Genomic DNA, 18,326 nt, shown 5'->3' on the forward strand with positions numbered 1-18,326 from the left:
GCTAACTACAATCTTTTATTGCCGTTTTTTTATTCTATTGATTCATTATTCGTGAATTATAATTTATGATGAATGAATTTATTATTTATCAAGTTTTTTTATCAAAAAAATCTAAATCTCTCTCTTTTTGTGAATTGTTTTTAAATAAATGTATATATATATATATATATATATAGATCAATCTTCCAAATACTTAAAGATTTCTTTGACGGAACAGTTGTTATACATCTGAACGAACTAAAATATATTCGATAGATTTAACTTACGGATGTAAAAATTAAATCCGATTCAATTATAGAATTTTTAATTAAACGAACATTCGAGCTTTTCGAAATACCTTGTATAGGGATATGCACAAAAGGTTTACCAGCATTTTCGCAGGATGCATACTTGACATTTGAGAATGTTAAATTTGATACTTGCGCGAGAAGTGCGCGTGAACCGCAAATACCAGTACTTCTCTTGCACACTTGACTTACCTCTCTTCTGGTTTTCTGGCGCAACACTGCTTTCTTACTAGTCCAAGACTAGCGACAATGTACCGAGTCGAGTGTGAAAACCGAATGCGAGTATCGAATGCTCGACAAATACCCGACGGCGGAGATCATATTCCCCTATCTTTCTTTCTTTCTTTCCATCTTTTTTTCCTTCCTTTGTTCTTTTTCTCTCTATTTCTCCACGGTGGCCGACAGTTTTATCGCTTTTCTCGCGCGCGAGAAGCTGCAAGTCGCCGGAAAGATTGCGGTTTCGCGAGAGGAAAGTTGACTTTATTAGACGCCGACGGGCGAAAGAGGAGGAAGGAGGAGGATAGATGGAAGGTTCAGCGAGGAAATTAATTCGATTCAATTCTGTAGGAAGAAACTGAATCGCTAGAGTCCTTTTCGGAATAACAAAATACACTCTCTATAAATAATAAAACACGAGATTGAGTAGATAAAAAGAAAGAGAAACGGAAAGAAATAGCCATATAAAAGAAAATTGAATCCAAGCAGACGAAAAATTGTACGAATTAATTATAATGTTATTATTAAGACTTATTAAATGTCGTTAATCTACCTGCTAATTCTTAATTGCTGTTGAACGAGTTGGCGCACAATTAATAATGATTCCTCAGTTTTTTGAACACAATATTAATTACTCTGATAATTTAAAAACACAAAAAAGTAAGAGAAAAAAATTATTGAAATCAACACTTGTGATCGTGCATTCATTTTTCAAAAGTCTCGGGATTCGAAAGACTTTTCTACAATCATCGGCAGATTGCTAAAAATCAGTAACTATGAATGAATCATTTTCCATTTAATTTAATCCTCCTTTCATTCGATGCAAATTCAAAATAAATGCCGATTTAATTGAATTATTATAATACTATCAGTTATACACAATCGTTGATTTCGAACGAAAGCATTTTCCGGTTGGATGTTCCAACTTTAAAGGTTCGTTCCGAGCGAAAGGGGTTGAAACGATTTGGAAATGTCGAACAGCGATACCATTATTGTTCGCGTACTGCGGGGGAGAGAATGAGACGGCGTAAAATCGTCGGTAGTTCGTTTCTTTGTCGCGGTCGCTAGCGATCGCGAAATCGGAGTAAGTGTCGCAAAGGCGAGAAAGAGAGAACTTTATCGGGCATATACAAGTTTAAGATTACCCGAGCCAATCAAGCTTTGAATTAAGGAAGCCTCTCGGGACGGTTTCCATGACTACCACCCCGTCTCTGTGTGTGTCTCTCTCTCTTTCTGTCCCCTTCCGATAACACGGCTCTTTCGCTCTTGCTTTCCAGCTGATGAGAAAGGTCACGGGGTCACGCGAAATCTCCCTCCCGGTGCATCGCGGTGCCGCTCGTCAACCTCCCCGTTGATCACTTGATATCCCAAGTTAACGTCGCAAGCGCTCATAAAAAAAGTCGTGAAAAGTTTCAGCGAATCCGCCGAGATAACTTTCAGTAATTATAGACCGCGATTAATTTGAACGCAAAATTACGACAATATTAATGCCTGAGAACAATTTGCGATTGAGCGTCTTTTGCGATTGCGCTTTTATTCGGAGAGAAAACCGCGAGGAGATGAGAGTGGAGCGAGAGCGAGATGCGCGCGTTCCATTTAGCGAAACTCACGCACAGAGCGTCGCTCTAGCTCGCCGGCGTGAGAAACGTATTCTCATGGAAGACGCGTTTGGAAAATATAGCGGGGGATCGATCGGCTGCGTACGTGGAGCCGCGTACGTGCGACCCCATACACTGGCAGACAGGTGCATGCGCCCCGTGCGAAGTGCTCCGTATGCGGAGTGCATCGGCAAAGCGCAGCTGGCGCGGCCGATAGATACAGCGGAATGAAATCGCATGATGCATGCAGGGGATAGATGCCGAATTCTGTGTTCGAGCAATCGTGCCATTTCTCCGTGACGAGGATACTTCCCGCGTAAGATGGTAAACAATTTTCCGCGTTTCACACTCGCTTTCTCCGAGCAAAGCGATTCGCGGAATGAAACGCATTCGTCTGTAGCGAGACACTCGGCGACGAGTGCGATTTTTTTTTTTTTTTTTTTTTTTGAGAGAGAGTAAATATCGTTGTGTAATTCTTACTTTGTAAATTCCGTGATATTTTTTTAAATCGATCGTTTAAAGCAGCGAAAATAAAGATTTTAGGATTTCTATAACTTTATTTTCCCAATAATTCTATCTATTTCCGCTTGCATTTAATTAAAACATATTTGGCATGTTTAATTTATGATATATTCGTAAGATATCTTGAAAACCTTCAACATGTATCATAATTTATCGAGAAACTTACTTAACTGAAAGTCAAGAAAGCAATCACATTAATTATATATATTTTGTTACATCGCCGTTTCGAGTAATATTTTCTAAGAGAACATCTTGAAATTTAAGAAATTCGAGAAAATCGAGAAATTGCAAGAAAATATCTTTCTATAAAATTTTTCCAATTTTGTTTAAGAAGTTTTTTCTAAAGCATCTCCAACTTAATTTAGGGAATTTTCACAAATTGCCTCGATCCGATTATTTTGTTTTACGGCAATTCCCAACGCAAAGTCTCAGGGGTTCTGTTTAAACTCGTTATTGAAAGAAAATCGACTCGAAGTGTGTAATCTATATCCGTTACAAATATTGGTACTTTTAAAGAGTATTTCTTTAGATTAATCCTAACATTTGCTTTAGATCCAATTGGAACTTACTCTCTCATGGGATATTTTAAATTACTGTTTTAAACCGGAACTCGCTGGATGCGCTGATCAAAATTAATGCATGAGAACTCATGTCTAATTTGAAAATACATAATTTACTTTTAATTGTGCCACGATGCCAATAATTCCGAATTGCGCATTAACAATGCACATATAAAACAATTTAATCATTTTAATATTATTTATCTAATAAAAAAATTAGATTACGGAATTGAAGATGAAAAAAAGAATAGAAATATATATATATATATATTCAAATTTTTTCTTTACTGTATGCTTACTACGAAGTAATCAATCAATTCGACAGCGGTACAGAGTTAAGAAACGAAAGGATAAGCTTTTCTCCGAGCTTTCAACGCGAGAAAAAAGAAAATATTGATTTTTTTGTTAACGCCGAACCGAAATCTTCGCGGTTTTCTTGCCGTCTAAAAGCTTGCCCGAGACGCGAAAGCAACTGACATTCCATTCCCGGCATAGCTGAAAAGATTAACGTGATTAAGAGAGCGCTTTGTTATAAAGCAATTCCTCGATCGAGATTCGCCGACGAGGCGTTAAATTTTTAAACAAACATCCGCACTCTTCAATTCGCACCGAGAAATTGCATACGCGCGCGCCACTAGAGACCCTGGTTAACTCGCGCTGTCGTTGGGTGGCCAGATGGAATAATTTCCATCGATCGAAAGCCGTCTCGAGCCTCTCTCGAGAGCTTTGGCTGGAAGATTTTATGCGGCCGCCCACTCCCATGTTTCGTCCGATAAATCAAGACTACCCGGCGGCTGTTAAGACGAGTCGCCTGAACTACACTTCTGCGACGGCCATTTGTTTCGAAGTTGGTATGAGTCACACTCTTGAGGAGAAAAAAAAAAAAGGAAATTACAAGAAGAGAAAAAGCCATTGTTTCGCTATTTTTTTAAATAATTCTGTAGAATTAAAGCTTCTATTTTTTTTATTTTGCATACAGAAAATATGCGCGTGATTGCTGTGTTTTTTTATATTGTATATAGCTTTGCACAATTTTTGGACATGCTAGATGTCAACAATAATACCTTCCGGTTTAGAATTATCGCTTCGAATTTATTGATCAATAAAAAAAGCGATAGTTCTTGAAAATATAATTGACGATAAAAAGGGCAAATGAGAAGTAACGCGCAGTTATTTTTATCTCAATAATAGACAATGCGTGCTTGTTTCTCATTTGTCTTTTGTGTCATTTATCAATTAACTTTTAACTGATGCTTAATCGGAAATGCTCAGTCGGAAGAGCGACTAGCTTAGTGTACATTCTCTCGCACTTTCAAGCGTGAACTGTGCCGCGTTTCCGAAATCAAGATAGAGATTAGCAATTTGTGAGGCAACTTTGAAACTGAAATTCAAAAAAAGCACATTGTCAGAGGAGAAAATATGTTTGCAAGCGCGGCTTACGCACTGTTTTTTTTTTTTTTACGCACGGTAGTATAAGTAACAAAGCGCCCGCTCGCTTGACACGTAAATAGAGAATGTAATGTTCATACAGCCGGCTTAATTGTCCTGCTCGCGCTGTTGCAGCTGCGGAAGCCAGTGTCGACTCTCTCGATCCCGGGGGCGATGAAGAACAGCGGCGGGGTGGCCGGCGGGGGCGGCGCGGGGGCGGCCGGTGCGGCTGCCGGTTGCGGCAGCGCCGGGGGCGCCGGTGCCGGCGACGACGCCGGCATCGCCCTCGTGGGTGTCCACTCCGAGTATCCCCGTTACATGGACGAGCGCATGGTGGCCGGCGGCGGCGGCTCCCTGAAGCGCGGCGGCAGCATCGGGTCCAAGCACAAGCCGAACGTCGGCTACCGGCTCGGAAGGCGGAAGGCCCTGTTCGAAAAACGCAAGCGCATCAGCGACTACGCCCTCGTGATGGGCATGTTCGGCATCATCGTCATGGTCATCGAAAATGAGCTGTCCAGCGCCGGCGTTTACACTAAGGTAAGCGAATGTCCCGAAAGTCACGCGCTTCAAGCTCGACAACGGCGCCGAGCACACGAAATATTATTACTGCAAAAACTCGTTCGCTACATAGCTATCGGGCATCCAATTAATTTGCACTTGACCCGCTAATGGGGTAGTCAAACTTTCCCCGAGGGTCTCGTAAACTTGCTTCGGTGGGAAATTCCGCATGCTCGCGTGCGGAAATAAACTCGAAAGATTATATATACGAGGTCTGACGATATAAAGCTCTCGCAAGCTCATTTTATTTTCTTCTTGTGCACTGACGATTGGCTGTTGTATCGACTGTTTTTACCTTCAAAGTAGTCCCTTTATGATGCAATGCGCGAAGATATGCAGTTTTTTACACCCGATAGCATCTCCGGAACTCCGTCTTTCGAGTTAGTTTTTATGACCACCGTCATCAGCGTCGTCAAAATGTTTTTCTACTTCCCACAGTTTAATCTTTATAAATTCTGCGTATTATTTTGTGTATTTTGAGTCCACTTTTTTTCTAATAAAAAAATTTAAGCTTTACTTTAATAAATTTACATTTGTTCTTTGCTATAATAACGTGTCCGCCGCGTTTGCCATCGCTCTCCGCCAAAGCACAAGGACACGTCATGGCAATAATAGCTCCGCCAAATTAGCTAAAGTTAGCTATATTGCTGGTGATTACTCTTAAAAGTTGGTGTCATGTCACGAGACATGCATACCTTTTATATAAAATTACGACGTGTCGACAAAAAACATGCGACCTTACTTGTCAGACTTTACGTAAATTTAATAAATATTTTTTTTTTGTCGTTGAACAATCACATTAGGAACAAAAGATTAAGTAAACAAATCGATCACAACTATATTCCTTTTTCGATACTGCTGATAAAATATTAATTATAACTGAAACTAACTTGCTTAGAGAGCGATTTAATTTCTTCTTTAAATCATAAATATAATAAAATTCTATAAATTTAATTTTAACGCAATAGATTAGTGCGACAGTTTTAAATTCCAAAGACAAACCTTCTATTTCTTTAATTCTTATCTTTAAATTCTAACTCATCCACATAAATCGCACTTTCCGGCAAGGTTTGCAGTTCCGAAGCGGAGATCTCAAAGTAACTGTTGATTCTGCATTCGGTTTTTCTACAAGTTTTCGCAACTCCCTCACACATCGTTATTGATCCGTTATTCTAACATACATCATCGGCACAATTATCGGCAGCAGCAGACTTCTTGTTTCTCGCTTAATCTTCGCGGTAACTTTCTGTGAATTGCGAATTGTAACTTTCGCTTGTGAATTGAAATCTATTGTAGGGACTGTAACGGAACGAAAACGAATGGCGTTTCGCTAACATACACCTCGATGGAAAAATACTCGTTGACCTGATCTTGTTTCCTTTGCGCATAGCACGTGTATAACGCGTGTCGTGCACACAGCGAGCCTTCGGATACAATTAACGCAAGGTCTTTCGGATGGCGCGTTCGCGATACACCTATCGGGCATTCGCAATTAATTCGCACTTGACCCGCTAATAGGGCAGTCAAACTTTGTCCCGAGGCTCCCGTAAATTCGTCTCGGTCGGATCGGCTCGCGTGCGGGAATAAACTTCTCAGCAATTCAGAAGTTAAATACCGCGAGCGCGTGTCACGGTCTTGGAAACTTTCCCCGCGCTGCTGTTCACGAAATTGCTGCAAATATAATTATCGTTCGAAACGCTTATACAAAATTAATACAAAATTAACGCTAGACGCGGCGGTAGGCCACAAATAGGTGAAACTTCTAAACTAAAACTTTCAACAACTGTGTAGACTTACTTTTTGCTCGTTAATTTTTTATCATTGGTATAAATTTAAGATAGCCCGATGTTTGCCTCAATCGATGAAGTTCCGTATTATTTATATCCCTTCTTATTCTATACTAAGTCTCCGCGGACATAATTTGTCTCTTTGCTACTTTATTATTATTTCATTAACTATTTATCACGCGTGGAATAAAAATATGACACGCATTGTGTCTTTCGCCTTTTTCTCATTAATATTTTATTCTATGCATAATATACTATGCGTGGAATATGAATAAAGATAATAAAGATATAATTAAAGAAGACGGAGAAATTAATGCATTTTTAGAATGAATTTTGTAGACTTAATGACATCTGATTGTAAAATTTGTACTGATAATAAGAACAAAAATTACAATTATATTTGATTTATAAATAGTAAGTCACTAAACAACTTATTTTACTATTTAGATATTATTTTTATAAAAATAAAGTTGAAAAAGTAAAAAAACTTAAAAAAATTTACGATTAAAATTAACGACGCTATTATAAAAGATTCATAAACAAAAAAGGTAGCGATTTTGTGCAACATCGAGTGTGTAGTTCAGTAACGTTTGACGTAATACATTTTGATAGTCATAAATATTGCTTGTACATCTTGCTTATCGTGGTCTTTCTCTGCAGAATACTGTGAATAAATTATTGCGAGAGTCACCGATAAATGATAAAGGTGCACAATCGGATCCGAGAAAAGCGGAGACCGAGACGGTTCACTGAATATTTATCGCCGGTCGAAATGCATCGCGGCGAAACGTTAATTTATTCGCCATCGATCAGAGCCCTTGAAACCGTGTGAAAAGTGCAGAACGATGTAGCCGCGTTAATATTGCACCAGCTGTAACAAAAAGGGCAAATCAGTAGCAACAGATTTTATATTTGACGGGATTCTTAGCCGATTCATTTTCACTGATTCAGCGTCTCGTAATTTATTTATTCTAGCTGTAACTTTTTTGTGTTTTAAGGACAAATGATTAAAATGTTACTAGTTAAAATATTGATAACAAAGTTGAGATACATTTTTTTGTACAAATTGTAGATCACAATATTTAAAATATTTCGATAAATTACAGAGAATGATCGAATAAGAAACAAAAAATTTTAATGGCGATTAAGTTTTTCTTAATTATATTCTTTCGTTAATTTGTCTGTTTAAAATTTGCTAACGGTGATTAAATTCCGCGAGAAAAAGAATGCGAATTCTTCGATTCCTCGTTGTGTACGAGAAGAATGACTTTTTGCGTGTACTTGGTGGATATATGTGGATTTTCTTGGAACATCTCTCAGACATATATATAGACGGATCGCGGAAACCGAGAGAAACCCGCCGACAGTCGTCCCGGCTGCTTTCAGCCCGAAGGAGCTTTGCGCTTGAATGCGCGCGACGTGAGATGAAGACCTTCCACGTCGGCAAATGTATCCACGACACCAGCATTCTCTGTAGCTCTCGAACAATCCTCGCAGGATGTAGATCGACCCTTTTCTTCCACCCTCACATCGTCGTTATCCTTTCACGTTTTACCCCGAAAGCCGACGTCTCAGCGACGGCGAAGGTGGAATCAATGCTATCGGGACGGGCTGCTCGCGCTGTCACGAATAACAACTCTTTCCTTGTATGACAAGTTCCGCCACATGGATTTGAATGATAGATCTTTGCGCTCGCGAGCCAACAGGTTCAAGGACTCGCGCGATCAATAAGAAATATCCATCGGAAGCATAAGTTGACAAGCGTTTCTCTGTTGAGAAACGAAGAATTCCAAATTGCAAATATTTAAAGATTCAACATTCTGCATTCGTACGCTTTTCCACGCGCTGAGTGCAAGCGCGTTAGTGCTCCCCGCCTGCGCTCGTATCGTAGATTTATTCCGTTCTGTTACGTCTATATTCCGTCTCTTATGGTTCTATTATGGGTCGCCATGTTTGCTATTAATTAATGCACACCCATCGGTACTTATATTGAAAATTTATACCTCTGCTTCATTATAGCTCGACACGCCCGCTATTAAATTCTTTATTTAAAACAGCGGGTCAAATTGATTTATGTTGCAATGAAATATGTAAAGATTGAAAATCGACGGTCTATGCGCTTCTCCAAACGGGGAACGTCAACGTATTAATGCACACACCCGTCTGCACTTGCATCGGAAATTTATAATTCTACTTTATGGATCACCGTGTTTGCTATTAATTAATGTACTCCATCCGTACTTATATATCGAAAATTCATAATTCCGCTTTATTATGGATCGCTACGCTGGCTATTAAATCCTCCATTTAAAACAATGAGTCAAATTGATTTATGTTGTACGTTGTCGGTATTAGTGAGCCGCAATGCTCGTTGTTCGAAGTCTAGTTATAATTATGTTCCGGTCGAAATCGGTTAGTTTATTGGTCGATGGAACGGCCGACGCGAACGGGACAAAATACGAAGTAATATCGAAGGACTCTTCGGCGAGAACGAAGTGCCGCCGGTGAGTTCGGCTTTATTAAAATTCACCCCGCGTTCATCCGCAACAATTTCAAAACTTATGGACGCTCGGCACGCGGAATTCGAAAATGCCTCGCGCTCGAACGGCGAGGAATGTTTCTCCGCGAGCATCCCAACGATTTTCCTCCGCACTGCAGAGAGTAACTCCGAGTGCAAACGAGCGTCAATGCGCAGAGAGTTAAAAGGGTCATTATTTATTAAGAAAATATATTACGCCTGCGATGCTTTGAGTTGAAGCTTGATAAAACCGACGGGTTGCTGCATGAAGAGGGAATAGCAGAGAAGTATGATAAAAGAGGGTCGAATATTTTCATCCTCTCTTTTCGCACTTTTTATATATTCCGAGTCGGGCAATGATATTAGACGATAAAGCGTTGAAAAATGCATGTCGTCGTTGATTTGCATAAAATAATTTTTGCCTTTGAATATTTTCTATTTTTATTTATTTATTTAAAAATGTTTGAGCACCATTACCTTCAACAATTATTTCATATCCTCTCAATCAAAAAAGGCGTGGAATTTTTTAATTGTTGCCTCTTTTCCGCGATGCTCATTGGTCACTTGATGCGCGTTTTGCGTTACTTTGTACAATTGAACAGTTGTCATTGCAAAAGTTGCATACTTTAACAGTTCATATCTCTATATCACATTTGAAAGAGAACTTAAATGACGCAAGATTTTTTTGCTTAGACATTAATTCTTACATATTATTTGGCTTGCAGTTATGGCGGGTATTTTTTTGTGTTTTATAGAAAATATTTAAAGTATTTTTTTTAATCTTGATATATTTTCGAATTCTTTGTTTAAATTCTTTTGTGGACTCTCAAGCATGCAACTCTATTAATATAAATGTTTGCTTGCAATAAATAAACCTAAGCGCGTAGCGCGCGCTTGTGTGTCTAGTAAACATCTAAAAAAGGAAAAAGAGTTATTTCCATTAAATGAGATATCTGCACGACCTTCGCAGACGTTATCGATCAAAAATACGCCGGATATAACGAACAGACATTCAAGGCGACAACGACAGGCGCGAGTCGTCCTGTATATCTCGTCGAGAGCTGGCTCGATAATCGGAATTGCGAAGAAGGGCCGCCTTGACCCAGCCTATCCTTTTTCCCGATGTCGGAAGCTCGTTCCCCCAGAGTGCTTTCGGCCGAAAACTCGCGAGCGCCTTTTCGCTCCTTCTCCACATCCGTATTTATGCCGCTCTCGACGGGGGTATTTCTGCCGAACGAATTTCCCTAGGCACCACGGAATCCCATTGTTGACCGAGCAATCCGCCGCTTGATCCTGCGCCAAGAGCGGAGGGATTAACAATATCGATATAGCGCGCTCGAGGACAATCGCTTTTCTCCCCCGCCGCGAGAGGATGTCCATTCCGTGGATTGGACGTAATCATGCGAGAAAGCCGATCGCAAGACATCGTCCTTCAACTGAATTTTGCGGGAAGCAGCAGTATTTAACCACGTTTCGCAGGAGAAAAGCTCCGGAAATTACTAGTCGCGTCGGATAGTCGGCCGACTTTGAAAGTTCAAACCTCTTTCGAATCGCGGCGTGACTTTGGCGTGTCGATATTCTCCAAGCTTTCGAGTCTCTTAAATCTTTGGATTCAAAAAGTTTTTAATGCGCATACATTAGAAGTTTGAGTCGTCCGAATTTGATGCCTTCGACAATGTTTATTCTAGTATTTCCGGATTTTCGAAAATTGAGAGCTTTGCTTTGAAGTTTTTAAAACAGAACTTTTATATTGTGCATTTTTACAATGTTCAATTATTTATTCAATTTCACAGTTGGGAAATCATAATTTTTGTATCTTTGAGCTTTCAGTTTTTTTCATATTTTTTCTAGTTAAATTTTTTCCAGTTTTCGTTTTTAATTCGCGAATTTTTGGATTTTTGACCGCCCGATTATTCCAATCTTGACTTTCATATTCAAGCAAATGGCACAACATGAAACTGCATACTGAATGTATGTAAGAGCGTTAGCTGCAGGATATTCGGGTGTCGGCAGTTTAAGGAGCCGAGCGATCCTGTGGCTCGCTTATGCACGCGCATCAAATTGTAAATTCGACGAACGCGCCGAGAAATACCACGGCGTCGCCAAGTCAGCAGCATCAGCGCCGTTATGTTGCGAAATTCGTATGCGCGAGACGATCGAATTATTTCATTGAAACTCACTCAACTCGGCAGCAATGATATTGAACGTAACTTTAATCCATTATTTCAGTATAATACGTTTGCTACACTTTGCCCTAACAAGCACATATAAAAACGCATAACGTTGCAAGTGAAAATGATACCGCAATAAATAACAAAAAAATTGTTCTCTTTGTCAGATTTCAAACAAGCTCTATTACAAAACTTCAACTCTAATTTAATTGAAAAGTTTTCATTTATAAAATCAGCTACAAAGTTATTTAATATCAAAAATTGCAAATTAGTAAATTTATTTGACATTCATCAAGAAAAATGTCAAAATTGTATTCGGAAAAAACACTCTCTCTCTTTATGTTTAATTATTTCTAATTATTGATGATGTGTCGATATCATAATTTTACGGCGGATATAAACATCATTATCCGTCTCTTCTTTCTTCTCTTCCTTTTCTACTTCCTCCCTTCCGACTGGAAGATCGATTATAATGACAGCAGGAATGAAAAATTGCGATGTCACGTCGTCATAGGAATCCCCGAACGACCTCGTGACGTGAAGACCTCGACAAAGTAGAGGAAGAAAACGGCAATTATGCGACCGCGAGGACTAATGTTATTATAAAGTGGAACTGTGACGGGCCGTCGGGGAAGCTCCGGCGGGGCGGAATAGAAAGTCGTGAATTAACTCGAGAATCGTTATGACGATGACGACGGCAACGAAGAAAGGAAAATACTGCGGCGTTAAACGACCGAGCTGAGGCGCACGTTGCATCGTTCATCACACCTCCAGTCCTACTTTCGTCATCTGGCACGAAATGATCAGGTTGAAATTTCCATAGCATCGTTTGTCATTCCTCATTTCCGCATGCCGCGCGATCACATATTTAGCATATCCCGTGCAGTATGGCGTAATTTCCGATTCACACGCTTTCAGATTTGGAATCTCAACTTTTTTTTTTTTCAATCTCGTGTCGTTAATCTGTGGGGAAATCTACAGTTCTCTCAATGAATAGCAGAAATAGAAATTTTAGCTAAAAATTTCATCAAATATATATCGGAAAAGAAAAGTTGTATACATTAAATATTATAATTCTGCTGATCGTGCAAAAGTGAAATGTGACCAGAGACGCGACGCAAAGCAAATTTTAACCTGGTCATTTAACGCCACGATAGGTATCCTTTTTTTCAGGAGGTGTGCTATTTAAGGGCTTACGAGCGGGTTCTAATACCTGATAGCGGCTTTTATGCACCTCCTTTTTTTCGTCGCCGACCTCCATGGCCTGGCGTACGGGCTTCGTGTTATGCAAGGATTAGAGTCCCTCCCCTTCGTATCGCTGTCACGAGATAAAAACGGGTCAGAGTGCTTTTACCGCGGTGGATTAACGAATGGATCCGCCATGTCGTTCTGCGATCCCCTTGTCTTCCAGCGATTTTATCGAGTTTACCGATACGCTTTATATACGATCTGTAAATTGCAGCATATTAATACTGCAAGCTTATTTACTTTATTTTCGAGCGTTATCCGTGCTGATTTTATATTATTCACAGCTGAATTATTTTATCTCAGACTGTGAATTATAATCTCTTTGATACATTGATTAATACCAACCACGAAATATTGGTTAATTCAGTAATTAATACCGTCGATTTATCCAAAACTTCCAAAATTGCATAAATAAAAATTTTCCAGATTCTAAAAAAGTGATGCAAAATTTGAAATTTGTAAAAATGGTAGTTTTTCCGAAAATTAAAATATCAAAGGTTAAATTTTCTAAAGTTGAAAATAAAATCAACAAATTTTATAAAGTTTAAAATATTCTGTAATGTGTTTTTCGTAGAATTTATAAAATGCAGAATAACAAAACGCTTGCTATTTTGATTTTCAGCACCGATTCGCACATTCTTCATCACAGTCGTTATACACTTCTAGTTTAAGTGCATTATTACATTAGCTAACTAAGCGTCTCTCTCACCCCCTCAAAATCGGCATTCAGTTATCGCTGCTATTACTTGGCGCGGTTCCTAAGTCGAAGAAAAGGAGCGATAATTTAGGGATGAGTGCTTTATGGTCCGGAGAAGAGATTTCCTAGTGGAAACTTGTGGAAAATTTCTAGAAGAATTCGCGACATTCCTCTTTGCGCTCCGCGACTCGTCGCAGAGATCCAGCTTCTGCAATCGAGCTTTTCTGCGACGATAACTTCCCCGAAGGCTAAATCCGGCTGGAAAGCCGACTCTTAAGTTCCCGTTAGTGGTGCATCTATTCTCTCACTCCCGTCCAAATCGGGAACAGACTTCCCTCTCGACGAGTCTAGCCGAAAGTGCACCGCTGGGAAGTGTCGCAAAATAAACGATATTTCAGGCGCGCAATGCTCGAGAAAGCAGTGGCGAAATTAATGGTGGATTCTTGCTGCAATGGCGTATCTATTCTGCACAAGAACAGATTTCTTTTATAACAAAATATATTTATTATAGCAGAAAATAATCAGTTGCTTAAAACACCGATAAAGTTTCACCACGGAGCAACTAAATGTCAGTTTCATCCTCACATAATTTTCTGTTTTATCTGTTATTACTTATCTTTTATTATTACTTTATCTTATCATCTCGTTATTTGATGTGCTTGGCCCTCCCGAGTCCTAATTTTAAAGGAACAGTCAGTTATCGGAGCCTTCTGTTCTTACACTCAATATTTTTCCTTTTATTCCATACCATTTTTTTCAATTTGTTTCGACGGGATTTATATTTGAATAATCGTACACTAAACATTGATTCATTTATCACCCGTTATTTTTATTTAAGATCCACTCTGACGTACTCTACCAAACCTCCGAAACGCGCAATCGCTTTCTCTTCATTCGTGCAAATTGTAACAAATCATGCGTCGCACAACGAATCCAAATGGAATTTCGCGCAAATGAAATTTCGCGTTGGATGAAATTTCATCCCTCGCTTGAACGTGCGAAGAGCGCGTATAATTATTTTTCACCCTTCGCAGGCTATTCGTTGGCGGTTTGTCGCTTCCAACCAGACGTGCTTTTACGTCAAAATAATACACCTCGCGTAATACACTCCGTTCCGTTCATCAAAAATCAATTCTCCGAGATTAATACTTTTTTCATTTTTGAGAATCTTAATTTTTTGTGATGCTTAGTCTGGAAAAATCTGAATAATATCACACAAAAATAAATAAAACTAAAAATTTATTTATATATCAATATAATAAATTTTTATAACAAACACCTACATAAAAATTTTCGTCCTAAAAATGGTTTGAATCCTTAAATTTGTCAAACTTTAATTGCCCTGAAACTCTCGAAGTTCTAAATCTTTAAACTAAATTGTTTTACTTTGATATAACGATGAATGAAAAATTCTCGCGGGGGGATACCTTGTTATTACACTTTTACTATTTTAGATTATGCAGTTTTTATGCATGAAATCTTTTGACAGGTCGATCTTGGTTGTTTAAGTTCTCTTGCAAGTTTCGTCAGCTTAGGACCTTTATATGCTGAAACTCTAACTCGGAGTCTTCGATCTAAATTCCTCGCGGAACTTTGTCTTGTCAGTCAAACGAGCTTGAGCCGCTGAAAAGCTTGAATAATTATTTCTCACCTCAAAAGAACAGTCGATTCCTTTACCATACTTCTCTTTGTCAGATTTCCTCTTCCCTTTTGATGTCGAAGAAACGCTCTTCCCGTCGTGGATTAATTTTTCAGGCGCGTCGGAACGCCACCGGTACGCTCAAGTCCCTCCTCCAGTCTTCTTATTTTTCCTTGTCAGACTACTTCATAAAAAGACGCTTCACATCGAACGAGCGTTGGGAGGGCGAAGCGCGCGATGATCGCTTTATAATCTACAACAGGGCTGTGGAGTGTATTTCCGTGATATATCGCCGGAAGCAACCACGAAAAAGGGTGAATCCTGTTCGCCGCTTGCTGCTTATTGCCGGCGGAATTACGTGGAAAAGAACAAAACAGCTCGAGAAAACCGTTTGTCATTTTTACTGCTGTAACAACACGAGAATTAATTCCGGTAATTAAGCTGAAATATCAGGAAACTCATCGCTTGAAACTCATAATACAGAAATTATCGGTATTCCCCTATGCTTTTATTGAAGAAATATCCTGTCGCGTCTGAACATGACACAATTCATATTTATTGATGAAACGTTGCATAAAGAATAATTTTCAACGCGAGATTGATTTTTATCGCCAAATAGTGAAGCGCACGTGCGTCGAATGTCCGACAGCTAAAGGCAACATGAATCCAAAATAACTGCCTATAAATAACTTGTTCATGTTATAAATCAACATACATTCGTTTGAGAGATCAAAACAGCGGACGAACTGAAAAGATACCGCCCTCAATAAATTTATTGCTAAAGTATAAAAAGTCACATTAACGCGGTTAATAAAAGATACGAGTTCAACGCAACGCATTTTCAAAATATACAACATTCTTCTTTCGTAACTGTATGTTTACATTATTTTTCTCTTAAAACTGGTAGCTTTTTTAAATTTTTATTGTTTATATTTAATGTTTTATATCTGTTATCTTCCAGAGGTTTGTAAATGTTTATGCTTAAGCTTCGAATTGCGTGATTCCGATTTAACGGCACAATTTAATACTTGTTTATAACCATTATATTGTTATTTAAATGTATTTTTTTAATTTACAAATAAAAATTTAAAAGATTTACAATATAAATAAGGATAAATTAATTACTCTGTTGTTATTTATATTTATTTATTCACATATTTATTTTATCATTTAATCTATTAGTTATTTTTTTAAATTAATTATTTAAATTTATTGATCAAATTTAATTCCATCCTAACGAATTCAATATGTATCGATAATCACGTTTTTCAATTCTTAGGCTTTTTATTGCAAGTTTTATTCTGTTATCTTTTTCCATTGTATTTTTCCGGAATCCAGATGCACCGGAACAATATACGCGTTTCTTGGCAGAATGTTCGCACGCCGTGACGCGTGTTACATGTTGTATATTCTATCAAGGACAAAGAGCTTCCGCTATCGAAACTCGCGGTATCCCGGAACGCAGTTGCTTTAACGCTTTCAATCGACGCTTTTTTTCAACAGATAAAAAACGCCAAAGGGGTTTTTGCTAATTTCACAGGACGTGACCACACAAACGGCGCGCTGCTTCGCTCGCTCGGAGGTGCGACGCGCGCATGATACGCACACGAATAGATCATGCCGTCGCTATAGTAACCTCGCGAATCTGAAAGCTCACATCCTGAATTCGACGAATATATTTTATTCGCGAGTCGCGATATTACGCGGTATTATCGCGCGCGTCGACACAAGGGAAAAATCTCGAGTATCGCTCTCTTTTTCTACAAAACCCAGAAATTCAACATACAAACAGAGACAAAACTAAATGGGAAAACAGTATAAAAAATAAGTTTAAAAAATACTACTTTTTATACGTTTAATTAGAGTAGAATATAATAAAAGTTTTAGATCAATAATATTGTATAGGAAATATTATTTAAAAATATTTTCCTACATAGAATGGCAAAGAACAGTATAACATTCAGTAGAAAAAGTGTATCAAAGAAAAACAGCTATTACACTATAAAAAATTCGGTAAATTTGCACAACTAGGATGTAAAAATTACATGATAAAAACGGAAATATATTAAGTAAATAGGATAAAATTTATGAAATTATGTAAATTTACATTATATATTTAGTAAATTTAGTAAATTTTCGTGTAATTTTTACATCTTAATTATGCAAAACCGAATTTTTTTATAGTGTATATAGCAAATTGCAAACGCTAATAATAATTAAGAATGTCTTTAAATTTTTGGTGATGAGAGAATTGTCTTTCCAACATTATTTCTCGAGAAAAAGAATAGGATAAAAAATATGCTTTAAAGTTGCTTTACATTTTTTATTAGAAAGGAAAAATATTGAAAAGACAAAAACCCGTACTCGCTGCCGGCCATTTCTATATGAATATCGCCTCAAGGAAGCGGAAGCTAATATAACCGGCATCACGATGAATGGCGGTTTGAATACACATCCGAGCCAGAACATCATCGGAAAGAGCTCGATGATGCGAAACAAAAGGAATCGCCAGGAGATGCAGCTTGGCATAGCTTCCTTTATATGCTGTAATCGATCTTCGAGTCTTTAAAGGATGATTACATGCTCAAGTTTTCGTAAGAACCCTCATACAGTTGCAAAAACATTTTAAATTCGATAAGAAAGAACGTGAGAAGCGATAATTGCGAAGGATAGGCAATATTTTATGTAAAAAGTACAATTTCTGTATTATTTATATTTGTATTATTCAGAACTTTTATCTTTTTGGTTTTTAATAGTTACATTTAATAGATATGTTATAATTAAACTGAACTATTTCAATTAAAATATACTATTTCGATTAAACTTGAAATTTTAACGGAAGCACAATTGACCCCTAGCACTGTTGAAATTAATTGAACGTTTTATTATATTTTGTTATATTCGCTATACACTTTTGTGAAATATGTAAGTCTAGCTGCAAATTGCATTTGCATTTTCCTGACGTTTAGCAATTTTACAGTATGAAAAATATTGTAGTACAAAATTTTGGGAATTTTATTTTATATGTATTTTTAATTCAGTTTAATTTTACTTTTATGTAATTTTTTTATATATACACGAAGTAATGATTTATGTA

General features: G+C 38.0%; 1 protein-coding gene across 6 annotated transcripts in view; it reads left to right on the plus strand.

Annotated features, from left to right (window-relative positions):
* Window positions 1-18,326, plus strand: part of SK (small conductance calcium-activated potassium channel) — a 156,285-nt gene that overhangs the window by 103,656 nt on the left and 34,303 nt on the right. For all 6 annotated transcript variants that reach the window (XM_012369729.2, XM_067360474.1, XM_067360473.1 and 3 more), the window contains one exon: window positions 4,747-5,148. In XM_012369729.2, the coding sequence (XP_012225152.1) occupies window positions 4,747-5,148 (402 nt within the window). The remainder of the gene's footprint in view (window positions 1-4,746; window positions 5,149-18,326) is intronic.

The sequence above is a fragment of the Linepithema humile genome, chromosome 8, assembly GCF_040581485.1.
Source record: "Linepithema humile isolate Giens D197 chromosome 8, Lhum_UNIL_v1.0, whole genome shotgun sequence".
Classification (NCBI taxonomy): domain Eukaryota; kingdom Metazoa; phylum Arthropoda; class Insecta; order Hymenoptera; family Formicidae; genus Linepithema; species Linepithema humile.